General features: G+C 38.9%; 1 protein-coding gene and 1 non-coding gene across 5 annotated transcripts; one reads left to right on the top strand and one right to left on the bottom strand.

The window, feature by feature from the left end:
- The first annotated feature begins 503 nt into the window (after positions 1-503).
- RAB11A (RAB11A, member RAS oncogene family) lies at positions 504-23,027 on the top strand. 4 transcript variants are annotated; one of them, XM_029237754.1, is made up of 6 exons: positions 504-607; positions 5,392-5,493; positions 11,818-12,013; positions 12,285-12,478; positions 13,442-13,522; positions 22,067-23,027. In XM_029237754.1, the coding sequence occupies exons 2-6, from the start codon at positions 5,454-5,456 to the stop codon at positions 22,204-22,206; spliced, it is 651 nt and encodes a 216-aa protein (XP_029093587.1). In that variant the 5' UTR covers positions 504-607; positions 5,392-5,453; the 3' UTR covers positions 22,207-23,027. The 4 variants fall into 4 exon arrangements, with proteins under 4 accessions (XP_029093587.1, XP_029093586.1, XP_029093588.1 ...); XM_029237753.1 differs by lacking the exon at positions 504-607 and adding an exon at positions 3,920-4,746; XM_029237755.1 differs by lacking the exon at positions 504-607 and adding an exon at positions 5,129-5,147.
- On the bottom strand, positions 4,904-4,975 carry TRNAQ-CUG. Its single transcript has one exon. It is a non-coding gene; the product is annotated as a tRNA-Gln (tRNA).
- Positions 23,028-23,283: the final 256 nt, after the last annotated feature.

Here is a 23,283-nt window from a genome sequence, read left to right on the forward strand (position 1 = left end):
GGACAAAAGGGAGAAGTAGGGCCTTCAGACCACAATTTAGGTCCAATACCTATGCAAGGAGAGATGGAAGGAAGGAGGATTGGATAGGAAGATCCTCGGACTATAATGCAATTCTGAGAAAAATCTCAGCCAGGCCAATGGAGAGCTCCAGAGAAAGATTGCTCATTAGAAGAGCCCCATTTTGGACAGAACTGGTCCAGCTGTAGGATCCCCACTGTGCTCAATTCTTGTTTGAGAAAAGTCCAGAGGGAGTGTGGCTTCAGGGTGAATGTTGTAGTGGGTCTTGGAGGTGTGGCAACTGGAGACTGTCAGCCAACTACACTTCTCACAACAGACTCTTTCTTTCTTTTTTTTTTTTTTTTTGGTACTGGGGCCTCTCACTGTTGTGGCCTACTCCTGTTGCAGAGCACAGGCTCCGGACGCGCAGGCTCAGCGGCCATGGCTCACGGGCCTAGCCGCTCCGCGGCATGTGGGATCTTCCCAGACCGGGGCACAAACCCGTGTCCCCTGCATCGGCAGGCAGACTCTCAACCACTGCGCCAACAGGGAAGCCCCAGACTCTTTCTTGAAGGGACATCTGAGCAGTGTTCCTCTCTGGCTGTCAGAGGTATTGTGTGAAGATTGAAGAATAGACATTTATTTGTATGAAACTTATTTATAAGAAGTTAGACATTTCAAATAGTGGGGAAAAAAGATAGACTTTTAAAATAAATGATGTTGAAACAATTGGCTATCCATTTGGAAAGAATTAATTTAGATCCCTACTAGTAATTAATTTAGATCTACTAATTTAGATCCTCAATATACATAAAATTCAGATGGAGAAAAAATTTATAAATAATATTTGAAGAAAAAAATTTTTTGAAAACCCTTGCTGTTTTTCAAAGCGAGAGGAAGCCTTCCTACATAAAATGCAATACTCAGAAACCATAAGAGAAATGACTGAGAGAGATTTGATTAAATAAAAATTTAAAACTTCTGTATGGGAAAAAAACATCATTAATAAAATTAAAAATCAGGTGATAGATTTGGAGAAAGTATTTGTGCCATATATATATAACAGGCAAAGGATTAAAAGGTAGACTATATAAAGAGATCCTTCACATCAATAAGAAAAGATAAACAACCCAAAAAGAAAATGGCCAAGGATATTGACAGGCAATTCACAGAAGAAATATAAATGGCTATTAAACATAGGAGAAAATGTTTACAACTCACTGGTTATCGGAGAAGTGGAAATTATTGGGCAAACCAGATGGGCAAAAATTTAAAATATTGCTAGTATATATATATATATATATATATATGTTTTGGCTGTGTTGGGTCTTTGTTGCTGCGTGGGCTCTTCAGTAGTTGCAGTATGCTGGCTCAGTAGTTGTGGCTTGTGGGCTCTAGAGCGCAGGCTCAGTAGTTGCAGGGCATGGACTTAGTTGCTCCGTGGCATGTGGGATCTTCCTGTGTGCCCTGCATTGCATATCCTAACCACTCCTCCACCAGGGAAATCCAAGATATTGCTAGTATATTTTTATACTAGTATATAAAATATTGTAGGGTAGCTGGGAAAATGAATATTTGCTTTTCTAGCCTCTAAGGAGGAAGTGGGCAAGGAAGAAACAGTTTAGGAATAGGTTTTTTAATTTAGTGAATCCTCAGTATCTGCCATATCCATGGGTTAGGGAATGGGAATGGTTGTACAAACTATGGTATATCCTTGCTAAGGAAATCTATGCACCAAATGAGTTAAATCTATATGGACTAGTGTGGAAAGATTTTTTAAGATGAGGAATTTATCACATAACCTGATTTTATATATATTAAAAGAAAATGTAGCAGTTACCTCTGTGTTTGAAGGAGGAATTGAAGTAGAGGAGGACTTTAAGGATTTAATCTACATTTCTGTATAGGTTAAGTCATTTACTTTAGGTTCCTATATTTTTTGAGAGATTAAAAAAAGATACATCAAGCAATTACTAGCCCTCTTCCCCAAAACAAGCAAGTAAAGTCCTAATTCTCTTCTATGTCCATGGAATCCATTCACCAATTTTTCCACAACAGCCTTTGATTTTTCTTTCTTCTCTATTCCTATAGCTACACCTCATTTCTATTTCTACACCAGTTTGTGTCCGGTTAACCTCAATAGCCTTCTAACTGATACTCACACCTCCAGTCTTTCTTCACCCCAGTCCTGCAGTCCACAGACAGCTTACTTTTTCTAAGACTAAGTTTACTTCAATCACCCCTCTGTCCACAAATCTTTTATGGCTCTCCCAAAGTGTTCAGAGGGATGCTAACAGGTGTTCCATGGGAAAAGAGTTCTGTGGTTTGGTGTGTCAACTTAAAGAAAAATGCACAACGTGAGAGTTGTGAGGTTAAGTTTTATTCAGGGTCTTATTGAGGACTATAGCCAGGGAGACAGACTCTCAGTAGCTTTGAGAAACTGCACTTAAGAGGTAAGAGAGAGCTTCCCTGGTGGCGCTAGTGGTTGAGAGTCTGTCCGGCTGATGCAGGAGACATGGGTTCAGGCGTTCATGCCCCGGTCTGGGAAGATCCCCCATGCCACGGAGCGGCTAGGCCCGTGAACCATGGCCACTGAGCCTGCGCGTCCGGAGCCTGTGCTTCGCAACGAAAGAGGTCACAACAGTGAGAGGCCCGCCTACCACACAAAAAAGAGGTAGGGGAGGAGCCAGTATACATATGAAGTTTTTGGCTAGGAAATACATATAGCAAAGCACAGATCTTGGCTAAGGATTACTGCTAATCACAAAGAACAGATCTCAAGTTAGTGATTTTAGTGTTTTTCTATGCATGTGAAGATGCAAGAATCTGAGGTCATTAAAATTCTTCCTGAGATAAGCATCTTAATTATCTAGGGGCTGTTTAGCCAAAGCACAGAATGCCTCGTCCAGTTTTTTTCATCCTGAATTCTCCTCAGGGTGCACTGTTGCACTGTGGGTGGCTGCAATGGGTTGTGACTTAACCCTTGTATAACTGGACAATGAATGATACTCTGTTCTTTTTTTGTTCACAGGTGAATCTGGGAAATGCTGTGTTCAATACAGTTAAAACTTTTTTCTTCAGAGTGGAATATTTAGACTTTAAAACACCAGTGCTAGGGGAACTTCAAAGGCGGGGAGACAGTGTATAGTGCTTCTCAATTTATTTGAGCATGCAATCTTTCTTTTGAGGAATGCTATTTATTGACCTTCTAAGGACACACGTTGAGAAACAACGACTTAAGGGAAAAAGTTCATAATTATTCCTCTGGCATTAATGGCCTTGCTTAACATGCTCTTATCATCTAATTTCCTCCACTTCCCAAAATGAGTTTCCTTATTTGCTTCTTCCTTCAGGAGTCAATGCTGGCTCCTCCTCTTCTGGGGAGTTCTTCCTAGTCATCTCAGTCCCTCTGAACTCTGGCATTTGTTGCCAGAACTCTCGTTAGTTACTCCTTCAGAACTGTTATTGATATTCCACCTTTCTTGGGTCTACCTTGTCTACCCACCTGAATAGTGCTGGGACTGTGTCTTATAAATACTCTGTAGTAAACATAATATTTAGCTGCTTGACTAATATTGTGCATCTCCCCCAGTGTGGATAATGACCACTCCTGCACAAGGCAGTATCTAGGCCTTAGGTAAACCTTCTGTTGGTTTATACTGTCATGGAAAGCACTGAAAATGGCACTGTATTAGTTTTCTATTGCTGCTGTAGCAAATTACCACAAACTTGGTGACTTAAAACAACAGAAATTTATTATTCTATAGCTCTATAGGTCAGAAGTCTGACATGGGTCTCACTGGACTAAAATCAGGGTGTCAGCAGGGCTGTGTTCTTTCTGGGAGCCTTAGGGAAGACTCCATTTCCTTGCTTTTTCCATCTTCTTCTTCTTTTTTTTTTTTTTTTGTGCCTTTTCCACCTTCTACAAGCCTTTGCATTCCTAGGCTTCTGGCCCCCTTTCTCCATGTTCAAAGCCACAAGGGCTGGTTGAGGCCTTCTCACACAACATCACTCTGACCTCCTCTGTCTCCCTTTGCCACTTTTAAGGACACTTGAGAGGACATTAGGCCCACCTGGAAAATCCAGGATAATCATCCTATTTTAAAGTCAGTTGATTTGCAACCTTAATTCCACCTGCAACCTAATTCCCCTTTGCCATGTAACCTAGCATATTCACAGTGCCCAAGGATTGGGAAGTGGACATCTTTGGGGAGCCATTACTCTGCTTACTACGGGCACTCCTGCCCAAAAGTCTAAATTGCATATAGGTGGTAGTGGGGTTTGACAATAAATGGGAAAAGCTTTTTGGCATTACAAAAACTCTCTTCAAATACAGGGAGGCCCTGCTGCATGATCTTTGGCAAATCACTTGAGTCTCCCCATCCACATCTCTGCTAAAATGGAAATTGCCATCCTTTGCTCTGCATGTTAAATGAAATAATTATGTAACCAGGTTTAGCTTAGAGGATGACAAATAGGGTTCAAGAAGTTCTTGATGAATCTTGATGAGGCGGGTGGGCGAGGTTCTCTGAATGACGTCTGGAGAAGGTTTGAGAGATTTCGGGAGAAAAGGAGTGAGAAGTGCCTGCCCTTGAATGAAGTTGGAGGTTGAAAATTCTAGCAAAAGGAATCAACTTTCATGGAAGCTTTTGAAGAGGGCCCAGGTTAAAAAAAAAAAAAAAAGGCGAAGAGCAGAGGCTACTTAGGAGATACCTAGGTGACAGAGAGTACAGAATCCAAGAGGGAAAGGTATGTGGTTTTCCTGGGCAAAGATAATATTTTGTGACATTCTCTCCCTACTTAGTTCAAGGACACATATACCGTAGGTGTACAGTCACCTAGTGAATAAGTAAATGAATTATAAAAGCGTGGCCAGGATAAAAAAAACATAAAAACCCATCGGTGTAGGTTCCACCGAGATTTGAACTCGGATCGCTGGATTCAGAGTCCAGAGTGCTAACCATTACACCATGGAACCACGACACTCAAAATGTCGTCTTCGGTTCTCTAATCCTTAAAGAATCCTGCCCCCATCCACAAACCAACCACCAGAGGCAGTGCTGAAGCGCTCCCCAGCGCCCCGCTTCGCGGCATGGCGGCGCGTGGAATGAGGGAGAGACCATTAAGTGCGGAGAGCAGCCGCTAGGAAGGTCAGCCGGGAGTCCAGGGCTCAGTATCAGCTCAGAGCCTCCCGAGGTGCGGGGGGGGGGACGAGAATTTGAAAACGTAAGCGAAACCCGAGAGCGCCGCCCTTCTTAGGCTCAGGGGCGGGGAACCGCCTCCCCGGAAGTACTTCCCCTTAGGGGCGGGGCCTGCCGGAAGTGGCGTAGCGGCAGGGAGGGGTTCTTTACCGGGTCCGGCCGCTGAAGCTCGGCGTTCGGTTTATCCCTGCAGCGACGCCCCCTGGTCCCACCGGCACCACTGCTGCTCCCGCCCCTTCGCTTCTCGGCCGCGCAATGGGCACCCGCGACGACGAGTACGACTACCTCTTCAAAGGTGAGGCCACGGGCTCTCGAACTCTCCGCCGAGTCCCGGTTCGGGGGCCCGGGACGTTCCCGGGGGACCCGCCCGCGGGCTGCCCCTGCCCTGAGATTGGCCTTCCTCAGCCCTTCCTCTGTGTGCGGTTCGTCCTCCGGTCTCCCAGCTCAGCTCCTTTCCCTCCCGTCACAGAGGGGGTCCTCACCACACAGCGGTCTCTTAGCGACCTCCCCAGAGGCCTGAGGACGCCTCAGAGCCCCTACCCTGCGCCCTTCTCGCGGCCGGCTGCTGTCTCCCAAATCGCCTTCCTTCCTCCCCGGGTTCCAGGGCTCCTTCAAAGGGGCGCCCCTCCCACCGTCCATCTTTTCGGGTTGAGCGCCCCCTCCCCCTCAGTATACACCCTCCCTGAGCCCCTCTGACAGGCCCTTCCCTCCGCTCTTCACCTTTCCCTCGACGCACGCTCCCAGTACAGGTCTTTTTCTTATCCGCCGCTCTTTCCTCTCGGGAGGGCCCCTTCCCCTCCCCTCGGACAGACGCCTATCCTAGCATTCTTCTTCCATCACCGGGGCCAGGCCCTAGTTAAAAGCCGCACGGGCCGGCGGCCCCACCCCCACCCGCCCCACAGTTCTCTCGGTCAGTAACCTTCTCGCACTGCCCCCAGCATTGGTAGCTCTTTCTCTGCCTTCCCTCCCCAGATAGTTGAAGAGCTCTCCCATGTCTCGTGTGCGACCCCGACGCTGGGGGGGGGGGGTAGGGCAGGAGGGATCGTCCCAGCACCCACGCGCGCACTTGTCGCAGTGACCCGGCAGACCGATGTGACTTGCCACCTAGCCTTTTTTCTTCTACCCTCCCTTCCCAGCGGCAGACAGCTTGGGATAGCTCTTGACTCTGCTCGAGAGAAGGGGTTGCGGATGGGTGGTGGCTGTTATCCTTGCCAGACCTGAAGGCCCAGTTCCTGAGCAGGAAAGGTTGTGCGCTGCACAAATACTAGATTTCTTTATCGCTGTGGACTGGTTGCTTCCTGCTGCAACACTGGGAGGATCCAACCTTTTGGTGTTTTTAGAACAGGAAGGGAAGAGTCCTAGTTGGCCGCATACCTTTTCCCAGAGGTGGAGGGGGGAGCGGCATGGGGAAGTTGCGTGCTCTTTGGTCAAATTAAGTATTTTTCATAAGGTAGGGAAACATGTAGTGCACTTGGACAAAACATATTGGAGGGTGGGGAGTGAAAAAAATTATTAGTCCAGAAAGAATCCAAATAGTTTTTTTTTAATCAACAAAAATAACGGATACAGCTTTCATTGAGAGAAGAGTACACTAAATGCTTTTTTTGTTGGATGAATGCACTCTCTCTGATGGTCTTTCTCTGCTCCTGAATTAGGAGGGCAGCCATCAGTAGTATGCTGAACAAAGATCATTACCAAGGAGGAAGAAGCCATTGCTATTAAAGCTTTACAGTGGAGGGTGGAGTTTAAAAAGAATGTTAAGCTTGGTGACTGTTTCTGACTTTGCCACTGGGTGCTAAGAATGGTTGACTAAACAAGCAGGAAACATTGCTTTACCAATACTTTGCAAATCTTGGCACACTAGCAGATGATATGCCCTTATCACCACTTATTCTTCTGGGTCAGAAATTTTTATATAGGGTGAGTACCTTCAGTATCCACTCCCACTACCCTGATAGTGGAAAGGCATTTATGGAGAAGAGGGTACTTAATGCATTTTACAAATAGAAAAAAGAAACATGGATTAGTTTGCACACTCTTGACTGAAGGCATCTGAGGTCTGGTGCAGTTACTTAAGTGAGACCCTGGAGACTGGGGTTTAGTCATTAAAGAGAGATTTGTTTTTTTAAACAAGGTGCAAGGGCAGTGGGCAGCTAGGTACTTCTGAAGTGAGTAATTTAGGATGAGATAGACTATCAGAGTATTTCTCCTGTTTGTATTAGAACTTGAATGTTGGTTGTAGAAGCCAGTTATTTTCTCACGAAGAATACTCAGTATCCTGGATTGGCTTAAGAAATTTTAACTTAGCCTTGGGTTTAGACCATCCTACTAACAATGATTGAGAGAGCACAGGGCTTTGGAATCACACAGGCCTGGGTTCAAATAGTGACTCAGGTTTTACATTTGCTTTGTGACCTTTGGAAAGATGACTTTTTTGAGCCTCAGTTCCCTCATCTATTAAAAAAAAAACACCTCTCAGGGCTGTTGTGAGAATTAAATGAGACTGATTGTAAAATTTTAGCTTCTGTGAGGACTCAATAAATAGTAATAATGTGAAAGAAGTTACTATGGTTCTCACTGGGTTTTTTTTTAAACCTGAATCTGTAACTGTAAGAGCATTTAAGTATTAGTAAAGAAACTTAAAACTAGGACCTCCTAAAGTGTTTTATATTTCCATGGGTTATGGTTTCATGTGTTGTACATTTTGCTGTTTGATAAGGTGTCTTAAAAATTCTGCTGAGAAAGATTTCCACTTTTTTTTAAAGCTCTTACAGGATATGAGTCACTTTTTAACTTCTGTGATGATTATATAGCCAATTTCTTGTTTATACAATTATAATTTAAAGTGAAGCAACAATAATTTCATTTTAAATGGTTTCATTCTTACATAGATTTATTCCCTGAGATGAGCTGCAGCTGTCCAGCTGGAAGAATGCTTACCTAGCAAACTTAAGAGTTGAGGGAATTGTAAATTAGTTTGTAACTCTAACCAGTTGAAAATGAAGGAATATTTTGGCTGGTGTAGGATGGAGTGGTCCAAGTGGGAATGTAATGTGGGGAGAGCAGGAACATTATTCTAAACTATGTATTTGTTCTTGAACATTAATCTTTAGTTAAGTTCAACAGTGAGACTTTTGGTGGAGGTGGGGAATTAATTTTATTTTTTAAAACTTGACTTTTTATTTTAAAAACTTTAATTCCACAAATATTTACACACAATGTGGTTAAGGCCCTTTGGGACACATAAATGAAGTATGAATCAATCATAGTTCCTATTTACAAATATTGTGGTAGACACCAATTCAGTCAGAGTCACATTTTCTGAAAATACCTGGATACATAGTCTACACCATTTTCTTTTCAGTCTCATTGAAGGTCAGTAGTAGTTAACCATCAGCTGATTGCCAGTGGGACCGATCATAGGAACTTTGCTGTCTTGCATCTTGATAGGTTTTCTTTCACAACTTTTGGTTGAGCAATTTGGGTTCTGCTGAATCTAGAAAAACTTGTCTAGTTCAGCCTTATTGAATTTTAAAGACTCTTGGTGAGGTTGGACTATGAATAGTTGAAAGAGTAGAAAGATCTCCAAGTTTATTTATAAAAGCCAGTATGAAAATTATCAGTTACTCCTTCAGGTGATAACTTTTAGGTCTGAGATACTATGGTTGATTTGTTGAATTAAATTTTAGCCCAGTATGTTAGTTTGCAAGAGAGTGTGTAAAACTAAATGTGGTTGAAGAGTTGGAAATTTTTGTTAAATAATGGTCAGTTAATATGTATATTCTGTTTTTATGGCATTTAGCAGCCTAGTATTTGATATATAATGAACCAAATTTAGCATCAGAGATTAGAGATGATATGTAAAATTCAGCAGATGAGGTTAACCAAGTAGTAATGAATATTATCAGGTTATTTTAGAAATGTGATACATGTTTCATATACAGTTGCTGTTATTTAATTTATGCTTACACACACGTATATATATGTTATGTAGATGGCTATAGTTATAAAATGTTTAAAGTGGAAGTACTTTTAACCTAAGATTACTAGTTATGGAAAGTATAGGAAAAACTTCAAATTCCTTTCTTGAACTATAGGATGTGATCATATAGTTTGTCTCATTAAAAAAAATCAATTAAGTATTGTCATCTTAATGAGAGAAACTGTTTTGATTAGAAATTAAGTCTGAGTCCATTAACTTGCGGGTTTTTGGTTTGTTTTTTTTAAAATTATAACCAGTAAATTCTCTTCTGTTGTTTAGGTAATTTAATCCATTCTAGTTTGTTTATTTTTTAGTGAGCCTGAATATAACCTTTCTTGGTGTGGTTTCTCTTTTGGCAACTGAATAGAAGCAGCTTTCCTTAGTGTGTCATTTCTCAGCATCATCTTGGCAGCGCTATTCTTAAAAAACCAATACTTTCTGTTGTCATTTAAAATACAGTCCTTTAAGAAGTTGCTAGTCATAATTCTGTCAGCCTTTTCCATGTCTAGTTGAGATAACTATTTTATACTATATAAAGTATTCATGAATCTTGAATTATTTTCAGATAAGGGTACTAATTTTATGTTAAAATTAATTGATTATATCAAGGGGAAAACATGCCCTCACTAAATATTTTTATGATGGCGCAAAGATTTGAGGATGGGGAGATAATGAACATAATCATTAAAGTGGAGGTTGAAAGGCAAGAGACCAAAATTTGAAAGTACTAGAGTTTTTGTGGGATGGGGAAAGTGTTCTTTGAGTTATTTATTTATTTTCCAAAGGCATTATCATTCTAGATGTCTTGCTCTTTGGCTTTAAACTAAATGACTGGCTTCTAAATCGATACATCTGATGTATCTGAGTGCCTATGCAGTAGAAACGTTCAGCTTTTTGGTTTTTTCCTTCTTTGCTATTCCCACTTCGAGTGAGGCTTTTATACCTCAGTGCTAGCATGGGGCCAGAAAAGATTCAAAGGAGTTTTCCTCAGCAGAACATCCAGCCTCTTATGCTAAGAGGCAGCAGTGAGTACACCCTGCTAATAGGGTGGACTTGATTACTGAAGCTGGGATTTCATTTCACATCTAGAATGGGGGACCTTGAGAACTAACAAATCAACCAACTATCCTGTAAAATTGGAAGTGCATTGTTTTTGTACGTTACTTTCATGACCTTAGCATCTTCTTCCCTGGTATCCAAATTAAAGCATTTACTGTATTATCTGTGTTTGCTGCAGTACCTCTGACACCTCTAATTGACTATATAACTAGAAATAACTATGCATTTTGCTGCATGGGGTCACTGCTGCCGGGATGATTTCTTGCTGAATCAGCTGATAGAGGAGGCCAGAAAGATATGCACTTGCTAATAATTGTACTCTCTCCAAGACTGTCCAGAGGCCAGCTTATATCCGCTCTTGTGGCAAGGAAGGAATGCGTAATGGACTCTGCCCTCTGACCTGAGTGCAGTGAGCTCTCACAGTTTTCACTGCCCTTGCCACCGTCTACCAGATACCAGTCTCTTTAGTAAGGCATGGTCTTATTCCTGGTGTTATTCTTGCATGTTTGATTATCTAGTCCTGGTATCTAAGTCAATTAGCTAATAAGAACTAAGAAGCAGCATTAGTAGTCAACGGTAGGAATAAGTATAATATTTTCTGAAATCTTGATAAAATTTTTTACCAAGGAAAAAAATGTTATCAAGCTCAGATTCTGTAAACCTGTGAACTCATTTGTTCTTTAAATTCAGATAGAAATGCTTTAAAACAAGTTGACTGCCTATTTCCCCATTGTTTTTGAAGTGTAATATCACCTTAGGTGAAAAAGAATCCACTGTATTTAGCTAGTAAATAAGCTACCTCCTTTAGTAATCATAGGAAATAAATTCATCTAATCAAACCTTTTTTTTTTTAAGTCATTAAGTCGTAAGTAAAAGTGTAGGCCCTCCTTGCTTTGACTTTGACTCAGAGTAAGTCAGAGTTATTAGCTTTCTAGGGCCCCTGTTAAACTTAGTGGGGTGTTTCTTTTTGGAGGGGTCTCTAGTCTCCTGCCAGTCTGGTAAATGGAACTATGAAAGGGCCATTGTAGTTTCTGTGATCTGGGTGGCAGCGTTTATAAACATGATGCCTTCTGTGTTACGTGTGTTTCATTTTGCCTAGGTATGAGTCCTGAGGTCTTCCAGGCTTTGATGAGACTAAGTAGAACATACTTAGGGCACTAACATCCTTTGTTGCTTTCATGTCTAACACATTTTCATATCACAAATTGTTCATTTGGTTTAGGATTTATCTTTCAAGTTATTACCTTCTAAGGTAGTAAGGTTGGTATAGCGTTGATTGTTAAATTAATGCATTAGCCTGTCATCAGTGCCTAGTAGACCTATGATGAAAATTTGCATGTGTGAGACAGGATACTTGATCTGTGCTAAGCAGATGATGTGTGGAAGTCACTATGCAGGTAGAAACACGTGAAAAAGAATAAATTGGTTTTATCGATTGATAACATGGGCACTCAGCTCCACCCCCAGCCTCATCCCTTTTTAAAAATCAGATGCCCTGTCTTTTTTTGCTTTAAAACATGATGGCATTGTGAATGTGTGTGCCTCATTCATCTGACATTAAGTTCTTTGTCTTTTTAGTTGTCCTTATCGGAGATTCTGGTGTTGGAAAGAGTAATCTCCTGTCTCGATTTACTCGAAATGAGTTTAATCTTGAAAGCAAGAGCACCATTGGAGTAGAGTTTGCAACAAGAAGCATCCAGGTTGATGGGAAAACAATAAAAGCACAGATATGGGACACGGCAGGGCAAGAGCGATACCGAGCTATAACATCAGCGTAAGTCTCATAGTTTTTTAAGTTCTGTGAAATAGGCTACCAAAGTGAATTAGCTGACTTTTGGTATTGGAAAAAGGTACTGTTTTGTTTCCTTTAAAGAATTCCGGTATTAGGATTCTAAAATTTATAAGTGTGTTTAAAACTATATATATGTGTATGTATATATATATATATACACACATATATATATACCATATACTTAGTTTTTTCTGGTGTTCTCTTCCATCTTGTGGTTGTTTTCTAATAGTTAAATACATGTTTCTGTTTTCAGATACTATCGTGGAGCTGTAGGTGCCTTATTGGTTTATGACATTGCTAAACATCTCACATATGAAAATGTAGAGCGATGGCTGAAAGAACTGAGAGATCATGCTGATAGTAACATTGTTATCATGCTTGTGGGCAATAAGAGTGATTTGCGCCATCTCAGGGCGGTTCCTACAGATGAAGCAAGAGCTTTTGCAGGTTAGTGGTATGAATTCTGTGATATTACAGTGATTCTGTATTTCTTGCAGTTTTGATAACCCTCCCATGAGGGTAATCGGTTACAGTAGTTTTGGAAAGGTAAACATGAATGCTTAACAAGTATTGTTGTTTTGAAAGTGTGTGATGACTGTACGACTCTTTTGCTTAACTTTGAGTTATTAAAACTGTAGTATTTTGAGTTTTTGCTGCCAAAACTTGAATATGAATACTGTCTTCTTTTCTCTCCCTGGAATGGGTAGATGAAATCTATGTTTATTCTGTGCTTCCTGCGTTTTTCCATTATGTCTGTGTTTTACTAAGGCTTGTTCTATGTGTGTCCGAAAAGTAGTGGCCCAGGGAGTGGTCAAGGACCAACAGGGGTGTAGCTGCTTAGGAGTTGTAACTTTTTTGGCTTTATAGAGGATCTGCCTATCTATTGACTCCGTATTGGTAGGGGCAGCCTACTAGAAGGCAACATTGTACATTCTTGACAAGTGAAAATTGTGACCTTCCACTATTGATTATGCTGTGAATAAAATTTTCTATCACAGTTTTTCAGTTCTGGGAGAGAAGCTTTATTTCAGATAATACAGTCACAGAATTCTGAGTGAATCACATATACCCACCCACGTTTATACCATAGCTATGTTGTTGATGGGGAGAAGCCCAGTAAGGGATGAAATTAGCTGAGTATTTTATAAGTTTACTACATTATGCCTAGTGTTGTTCATTGCTAGTGGTAGTATTTAGATGCAACGAGTATTTATTTTAATTAAGAAGTCAGTGAAAATTTCTCGCTGTCATTTTTAATCTACTAAAGTGGAAGTAACATGTGCTCTTATTCCTCAAGAAGTTGGGGAGGTCTTGGGCTTTAAAAAAGTTCTTTTACTTTCCTTTTGAAAGCTTTAATACATCCCTTGTATTAAAATTTGACAAGACTGAAGTTTTTGTGTCTCCTCACAGAAAAGAATGGTTTGTCATTCATTGAGACATCTGCTCTAGACTCTACAAATGTAGAAGCTGCTTTTCAGACAATCTTGACAGGTAAGACTTGCATTTTTAGATTATACCAGTGGGAATTTGAAGTATTAGGAAGGAAATTTAAACAAATTAATCAGGAAACTAAACTATAAAATCACACTGAGAATGACTGTCATTTGAGAGCTACTATCGCAAGACCTGTTTAGAGTACAAAATTAGTTAACAACCCTTGCTTGCTGAGCGTTAATCATCCTAATTCATCTGGTTTATAGTGGGAAAAATACTTTGAAAATAATTTGTTCACTTCTGTTATTACTTTGGTCCATGAATTCCATATTTCATGGTCATAAGCACAAAGCAATGCTTAATGGTACTTTTTAGAAAATAAATATTGAAATCCCATTTATGGAAAGATATGAATGTCTTCTTGAAATTCAGTAAAGAAAAGGCATTCTTGGTTCTGATTTGTTATAGAAGCACCCAGGGAAAAATATATTCTTAAAAACTTAAATGAGAAAACAAAAAGTAAAATTCTGCCATGATCTATTATTGGATAAGAAGCAACGTGTCACCTGTGGAGAAAATCAGCCAGTGATTACATACTGAAAAGTTTAAATAAGTCGTGGGAAAGAAACAAAATTCATGCTGTTTTGGAATGTGGATGTGTAGACCAGGTCAGCCTCAGGAATAAGAGGACATTTTATTTATGTTGACTCATATTTACCCTGATTTTAATAGAATGAACAATTCATCTGAAAGTTTAATCTTAATCCTCTAATAGGCACTTCAGTGAGTTGTTTTTAAGTACTTTAAAAATGTATATTACTTAAAAAAAAATATTTATTTATTTGGCTACGCTGGGTCTTAGTTGCGGCATGAGGGATCTAGTTCCCTGACCAGGGATCGAACCCAGACCCCCTGCATTGGGAGCGTGGAGTCTTAACCACTGGACCACCAGGGAGGTCCCTGTATATTACTTTTAAGAACTCATAATTTAGAGTATAGTCTTAATATATAGTGATCTTATGTGGTCTAAAAAATATATATGGAGAAATGGTTAAGTAAATGAGCTTCCAATTATAATGTAAGAAGATTTTTATTCTTCGTATGCAGCACTTGTATTGGAGACCAACAGATTTTAGCTTTTAAATGTTATCTTACTGTAAAAATGTAGGGAATAAAACTTAGGGTTTAGGAACATGGGTTTAGAAGCCTGATTTAGTTTCTAGTCCTGGCTGCTCCACTTATTAATTAGCTCCTATAATCTTCGGCAAGTTACTTAACCTTTCTAGCCCTTAATTTCTTCGTATGTAAAGTTGAAATATGTTTTGGGAGTTCTGTTATTTTCTTTCAAGTAAGGGCTTGTATTTATAAATACCTTGTGATACGATTTGACTTGACTGTTAATGTTGTGACTTAAAGGTTTTTGTCCCTATAACCTAACTCACAGAAAAGAATTGTCTGTCATTGGGACATCTACTCTAGACTCCAAAAATGAGTACATGAGTTTGTACATGTAAAATACTTAGCTGTCCCTGGTACATTGTAAATATTTGATATTGGTAGCTAAATAGCAGTGAAGGTATGAAAAAAAAACTCATTAAAAATAAACTATATTGATGATTTACATACCTGGTTTATTAGAATTCTTTTCTGTTATCAGAAAAATAGTAAATAAAGGACCGGTGCTAGAGTTGGACAAACAGTCTTTGGAACACAGTAGCTTTGTTTTAGAATCTTTGTGTCACCTTTCATTGCAGATTGTTTCAAGCAAGCAAGATCTGATTGAATATGCACTATGTCTGCAAATCCTTTTTTTCCTTTTTAAGCACTTGTGTGGTTTCTCTTGGATCAATGTGTTGAATACTCAGTTGAGACCCAGGAGCTGTAGGTTTTACTTTTTATCACTTTGCTCTCATTCCCTGTGTAACTAAAGCCAGTGAACCTCTCTAGTCCTAAGATTCAGTGTCTTAACATGAGTGAATTAAATCATCTTCAAAGTCTGTGAGTCTCTTTAAGGCCTCTGAAAAACCTCATTTGAAAAAACTTTAGTTAGTCCTTGTTGGGTTATTTTTTATGTCCTATCAAATCTCTGCTATAATTCTAGCCCATTCTGATTTCAGTTTATAGCCCGTTTATTCTCATATTGAGTGAAAATGAGGCCAAGTGTTTTCTTCCATCTGCAGTTAACTATTTTATGTATCATTTTGTAACGTTGAACGTATGATCTGTTCAAACATGAAGTAATCAATAAGCAGTGATATATACTTAAAATTGATCTGTTTTGTCCTGAATGATGAACATCTGGCTGTTTCTCTTAAAATTCACTCTTGATTAAGCTTTTGTTACTGCTTAATTAATATTGCTTGAAAGCAAATAAGGCTTGAGCTTCACTTACTACTACCACTTTTTCTCTCTCTATAGCCACTATTTCCTCAGCTTCCTGTAATGTCTCAGTGTTGATCTGTGGGATCAGAGATCACTGCATATGGCAGCAGACATCTGTGTTTTGCAAGTGTTAGGATGTTTGTTCTAAACTTTTCTATATAATAGTGGGAGTATTAATGCATAGGAGAAACAGGAAATAGAACAGTATTCTCATTAGGCTTAATTTTGCCTTACGTGTTAACAGTATTAAGGGAGCATTTATGTTGTATTTTGATGTTGCTGGAAAAAAAAATGGCTTTTTACTTTTTAAGATGCAAAATTATGTATTAGAAAATGTATCTCCATTGTTACTTCAAAGTTAACTGTGTTGCTTTTTTTGGAATCGACCCATGCCATTCTTGACATCCATGACTTTGACAGTAATTTCATGACATAATTTTGCTGATGGTATTTTTAGGAGGTGGTTGGTTAGTGCATGAGTGAGCCTGATACATTGCTTAGCCTCTAAATTTCAGTGCAGCTTTGTTTTCTTTCATCCTCAAGTTCATTGAGGGATGTTATTAATCCATATTTTCCATACTGTATTATTTTTTTCTTTTAACTTTGAATTTTGACAAATTCAGACTTAACGGTTGCAATAATAGTACAAAGTATTTGCAAATACCTTTAACCCATATTCCCCAGATGTTGATATTTTACCACACTTGCTTGCTTCTTTTTCTTCCTCTCTAAATATATAAATAATACTGTTTTTTTCCTGTACCATTTGAGAGTGACAGACATGTTGCCCATTATCCCTAAGTGCTTTTCAGCGTGTATTTCCTAAAATCAAGGATATAGTCTTTTCATAGCCATAGTACATTGATCAAAATTAGAGAGTTAGGTAATAGTACCACATCAGTGTTAAGCTACAGATCTTATTCAGATTTTGCCAACTGTTCCAATTATGTCCTTATTAGCAAAAGACAGTCTGTAATCAGATCATACATTGCATTCAGTTGTCATAATTCTTTTTAGTTTTCTCTAATCTGGAATAGTTCCTCATTTTGTCTTTTGTTTATTGACATTTCTTGAAGGGTATGGGTCAGTTATTTTGTAGTGTCCCTCAATTTGGGTTTGTCTTATGTTTCCTTGTGATTCAGCTCTGGTTATGTATTTTCAGCAGGAATACCACAAAAGTGTTCTCAGTGCATCATATCAGAAGGCTCATGATATTGGTTTGTCTTATTAATTACTGGTGATGTTGGTTATGATGATGTCCTCCAGGTTTCTCCATGTAATTAATAAGTCCAAGCCATCTTTGTAGTATGGAGACTAAATTCTTAATTCTATGGTTGAAAGAATTTTTTTTTGGCCGTGCTGTGTGGCTTGTGGGATCTTATTTCCCCGACCAGGGATTGAACCTGTGCCCCCTGCAGTGGAAGCATGGAGTCCTAACCACTGGACCGCCAGGGAATTCCTGGTTGAAAGAATTTTAGTTCACTTAGCATATTGTCTCTTAAAAGTGAGGCTAGGGTTTTTCAGGCATTAATTTTATTGGAGTAGTGAGGATCTTTTAATCAGACATAGTAGCTTTGATTCTTTGCATGTGGCAACCTTGTGTCAGTCAAATCAGAGCATTTTTTGACCTTCAAGAAACTTACATCCTGAGCAGTAGGTTTGAAGAAGGTCTAACAAATTCTGATGTAGGCTGTAGTAGGATAACTCAGGTCTCTGCTATTTTCACAATTTTTGGAGGGACTGAGGAATTTTAGGTTTTTTTGTTCCCCAATTTGGAGCTATTGCATTTAACTTCCTTAGAATTTACTTTGAAACTTGATCCATATTTCCGTTAGAGTAGAAATAGGCATATGTCTTTTATTTAACTTTACTCGGTTATATTTAAAGCTATTTTATATTAATATTTTACTTTATATTTAGATCTCATACAGGAGATCCTGATATAAGAACGATAAAGCAGAATTCCTTTTCTTTCTAACCTTACCTGTCCTTTGGACTTCTTGAAAAGGATCTGCACAGGAATTGGTATATCACATACATTTGGTTCTAAAGGAGAACATGCCCTTGAAAGAGGAAAATATTTGCATCTGGTTTAGCAAGTTATTAGTCCTGTTCCCCTCCCCCCACTTAAATAACCTTCTCTAATCAGATACCGGCTAGAAGGTACCTGATTTATATTTTCTTATCAAAGTTTTTTTTAAGTGACACACCCAGCCACAGAGATGTTAAATTACTTGTGTAGCTTCTTAGTGCCCATTCTAACTGAAAGAAAAAATTTCTCCTAATTTTCTGATCAGCACTTTCCTTTTTCTTTGTTGCCTTGGGTGGCATTTTTATTAGCAGACATCTTTTTGGTGACTGTAGCAATGTAGTAATAATCTACTTCTACAAAACAGTATGCAGTACTTGCAGGCAGTTTTATAACACTGCTCAAATTTCTTTCCTTGTAATGAGATCTCTTTAATTATTTACCTTTCTGTGTTCTCTGAGAACTCTGCTTTTTCCTTTCTTCCAGTATTTGCTTTTTATTTAAGAACCTGCAAAATAATTTTTGTTTTGGTTCCCCTAACGTAATATTTAAAACCACTTGTAAAGAAGTTAAATTTGTAGAGGGTCACATTTAATCATTTGCACTTGAGAAAGAAGAGCCTTCCAGTTGGGGATTAGGGAGAAAACATAAAGAATAAAGAATGAATGGTATAGTTTTTCAGTAAGTTGATGATTATCTTTACTTCTTAGTCACTAGCCTGATTGAATGACTGTCTTCCTCTTTACCCTAGACACTCTGGTCCCATCCCTTTTTAAAATTTCTTTTTAAATTAATTAATTTATTCTTGGCTACATTGGGTCTTCGTTGCTGCACACGGGCTTTCTTAGTCTACTTTTCGTGGCGGTGCACAGGCCTCTCATTGCAGTGGCTTCCCTTGTGGAGTACGGGCTCTAGGCGTGCAGGCTTCAGTAGTTGGAGCACGCAGGCTCAGTAGTTGTGGCTCGCGGGCTCTAGAACGCAGGCTCAGTAGTTGTGGTGCACGGGCTTAGTTGCTCCGCGGCATGGGGATCTTCCCAGAACAGGGCTCGAACCCGTGTCCCCTGCATTGGCAGGCAGATTCTTTTTTTTTTTTAATTTTTTAAAATTTTTTTATTTTTTGCGGTACGCGGACCTCTCACTGTTGTGGCCTCTCCTGTTGCGGAGCACAGGCTTCGGACGCGCAGGCTCAGTGGCCATGGCTCACGGGCCCAGCCGCTCCACGGCATGTGGAATCTTTCTGGACCGGGGTGCGAACCCGTGTCCCCGGCATCGGCAGGCGGACTCTCAAGCACTGCGCCACCAGGGAAGCCCGGCAGGCAGATTCTTAACCACTGCGCCACCAGGGAAGCCCCGGTCCCATCCCTTTTTAATGAAAAGAATCCAAATGAAGACTCCACGTCCTGCATATCCTTTTTTTTTTTTTTTTTTTTTAAAACTCTAGTCTGCCTTTCTTTATTGGAATCTAATCTTTTCCCTTGGTGCTTCTTCACCTTTGAACCACTGTCACCCTTCTGAAACAAATTTTAGCCACCTGCTTCCCCCAAAAAAGCATACGAGAAGGCACACGAGCTGTCAGTGTTTTTGTTAGTTTACATATTCAGTTGATTACAGTTTGCTGTTATTCAACTTTAGGGAAATTAGTTTTTAACTTGGAAAAAATGTATTAATTTAGTTAGTACATTTCCTTTAACTTTTTGTTATGGAAAATTTTCAGCGTACCAAAAGTAAGATATTATCATGAGCCAATGTAGCCATCAACAACCGTCAGTTCAGAGCCAATCTTTCCTCCACCTACTCCCTCCCCCATTATTTTGAAACAAATCCGAGATATTACATCATTTCATTTGTAAACATTTCATGATGTATATTTAAAAGGTAGGACTTAAACCCGTAACAACAAAACCATTTAAAAACTGGCAGTAATTCTTTATTGTCCTCTATTATCCAAGCAATATTAAAATTTCCTGTCTCAAATTTTAACAGTTCAACCTAGAATCCAAATGATGTTCGTACATTTGAAAATAATGATTCCACTTTCTTTTTTCCCCATAACTTTATATTTTAAAAATTTCCAAATATTACAGAAGTAATACAGTGAACACCCATATATCCTTCATCTAAAATCCTCAGTTATTAACATTTTGCCACATTTGGCTTATTTCTATATGTGTAAATATACTTTTCTTCCCCTTTGCTCAATCTTTGGAAAGCAAACTGTAGACATTATGGCACTTTACTACTAAACACTTGAGCATTTTATCTCCTCAGAAAAAGGCATTCTCCTACATAATCACAATACCATATATCATATCCAAGAACTTTGTTTACGTAGTATTATCTAATGTGCAAGTTCATATTCAGATTTCTCCAGGTGTACTAATAATGTCTTTTATAGATTTGGGTTTTACAGTTTAAACCTAGGATCCAGTCAAGGAAAACACATTGCATTGATGGAATTGTTATATATCTGGGTACTGAATAGAGTAGCCACTTGCTACGGGTTGTTATTGAGCACTTGAAATATGGCTATTGGACTGAGGAATTGGATTTTGAATTGTATTTATTTAATTTAAATAGGTGGTTAACATATATTTAATATAAATAGGTGGGCTGTAGCCCACATCTAAAGCATTTATTCTCATCTTTTAAATGTATTTTGTGGCAGTAACTTTTTGAAGAGTCTTGGCCAGTTGTCTTATAGAATGTCCCTCAGTCTGGATTTATCTAATTGTTTCCTCATGATAAATTCATTTTCAACATTTTTGGTAGGAATACATAGGTGTCATTCATAGGAATATATTATACTTCATAGTCCATCATAATAGGCATATCATGTCAGTTTGTCCCATTTTTAGAGTTCCCTTACCTTTTGAGGGTTTTTTTCTTTTGGAGGGAGCACTTTGAGAACAAAGGTAAGATACATTCTTTGTTTGTAAGGAGTTTATATAGTCAGAGGGAGCTACGTTTAGGCAGTGCACTGTGAGACCGAATACAATGTATTAAATAAGGATACTTGCTGTAGAGGAATTTAATAACATTTATTCGTGTACTTAGTTATCAAACCCCTACTATATGCTGGAGATACAGCAGTGAATAAAGTAGATACAGTTTTGGTCCTTATAGTTTGTTGACTGAAAAAAATGCACAACCTAAAAATTGAGAATTATGTCTTATTTGGCGGACTTGCTGAGGACTTAAGCCCAGGAGGCAGCCTCTCAGATGGCTCTGAGAGACTGTTCCGAAGAGTTAAGGGAGGAGCCAGGATATATAGGAGTTTCTTGAACAAAAACTAGGTAGTCTGGAACATCAAAAGATTACTGTTAATTAAAGAAAACCAGACATCTCAAGTTAATGAATTTAGGGCTTTTCTTTGTATGGGAAGCTGCAAGAGTCTGGGCTCATTGAAATTACTCCTTTGATATGCACCTTAACTATCTAGTGCCAGTATTCTACTTTTCTCCATCCTGAATTCCCTCGGGGTGCACCGTGGGAGAGGGGGGTGGGTGCAGTGGCTGATGGCTTGATGGCCCATCATCCTTTGTTTACTGATATGGCAGGCAACGTTCCTCATCCACTAGTTTGTTTAGTGGAAGAGGTAGATGCTAAACAATTAGTTTTGATAAGTGTCATAGAAAATCTTAAGTTGCTTGATTTGAATAATTATTTCATTACAGTTTAACTTTAGTTCAGGAGGCACTGATAAACATTATCTTTCCGTTCTTCTTTTCCAAGAGTCCTTTGGGATTTTGACTTGTTTATGAAGTTGTATGCTTCCCCGTGTAGCCAACAGAAATACCTACTGTGTCTGATAATGCAGATTTAAATATTTTTCTGTGGTACAGTGTCAATGTATGTAGGTTTTTTTGGTAAGGGTAGAAATTTAGATCTAAGCCCATAAACTGTGTAATCTCTTTAGACCAAGATTTATTTAACTGATTGGTAAACCTTTCCCTCTGAAATGGAAAACCTTTATTTCTCTTCTTACCCTAAGGGAAATTGTTGTGAAATAATGGGTTGACTCGAATCAGTGGCTGTTTGAAAATAAAACTTTGAGTATATGCAGTCTCTGTTCAGTTTATTTGCATTTTTTTCTCTTATGAATATAACTTATGCCTCTGTGTATCTTTTTTATCAACGATTTATGGGTCTGTTCACACTGGGTGTTGCTGTTTCTTTTTTTTTTTACTCAGAGATATACCGCATTGTTTCCCAGAAGCAAATGTCAGACAGACGTGAAAATGACATGTCTCCAAGCAACAATGTGGTTCCTATTCATGTTCCACCAACCACTGAAAACAAGCCAAAGGTGCAGTGCTGTCAGAACATATAAGGCGTTTCTCTTCTCCCCTAGAAGGCTGTGTATAGTCCAATTCCCAGGTCTGAGATTTAAATATATTTGTAATTCTTGTGGTCATTTTTGTGTTTTATTACTTCCTCATACTTATGAATTTTTCCATGTCTTAAGTCTTTTGATTTTAGCTTTATAAAATCACCCACTTGTCCCGAATGACTGCAGCTTTTTTTTCATGCTATGGCTTCACTAGCCTTAGTTTAATAAACTGAATGTTTGGATTCCTCAATTATTGTTTACTTTTCATCATGGAAGCTGTCACTGTAGGACATAATATAACTTGATCCCTTGAAGCTCAGATCTGTTGGTCTTGATTAAATCAAATTAAGAAGACTGTAGAAATAAGCTATCATTTTGCCACAGAGCAGCTTATAATTAATACACTCTTCTCTCAGTGCAGTGTATATTTCCATAAATCTAAGAATTGCCCTATAAACATAGCAGAATTTTGAGAGCTTGAAAATTTTCCATTATTCTGGAAGTCAATTTCTAACATGCCTTAATAGGGTTATATAGTTTAGTAAATTTTGTTTTTTAATTTTTGTAAACATCAAAATTGATTAGAGAGGGGGGCACTTTTTTCTGGATAAGAATTATCTTAATAAACACAAAAGACAGTGATGATTTCAGTAGCAGTATGGTTATGGGGCCATATGTTAAACAGTGCTGCCTGGCAGGCTGGGAACTGGAGAGGCTGGTGGAATTCCATATGGGGTGCCTCTGTTACAGTAATCAGGCAGCCCAAGTCATTTAACTTCTCCGATTTCCCAGCAGTAGATTGTGTGGCATTTTATTGCTCAGGCAATAACTGGTTTAATGCTCTTAGTATCCAATGGTGAAGTGTTAATTTTGTCTTAAAACCTTCCAGTAAATGAAATGCAACCTAGTTTTATCACCATATCCACCAGCAGGCATGGAAAATTATTTTAACAATGCTGATTTTTGAGTTTTGCAGTATATTATGGAATATAGTCCAGTTAAATATCTGGTTTCAGTATGTCTAAAGAATACAGTGAGAGGTTAATTTCTGCTCAAGTGGTACCACTTAAAGGCATG

Source organism: Monodon monoceros, unplaced genomic scaffold, assembly GCF_005190385.1.
Source record: "Monodon monoceros isolate NGI ecotype Baffin Bay Population unplaced genomic scaffold, NGI_Narwhal_1 Super_Scaffold_21, whole genome shotgun sequence".
Classification (NCBI taxonomy): domain Eukaryota; kingdom Metazoa; phylum Chordata; class Mammalia; order Artiodactyla; family Monodontidae; genus Monodon; species Monodon monoceros.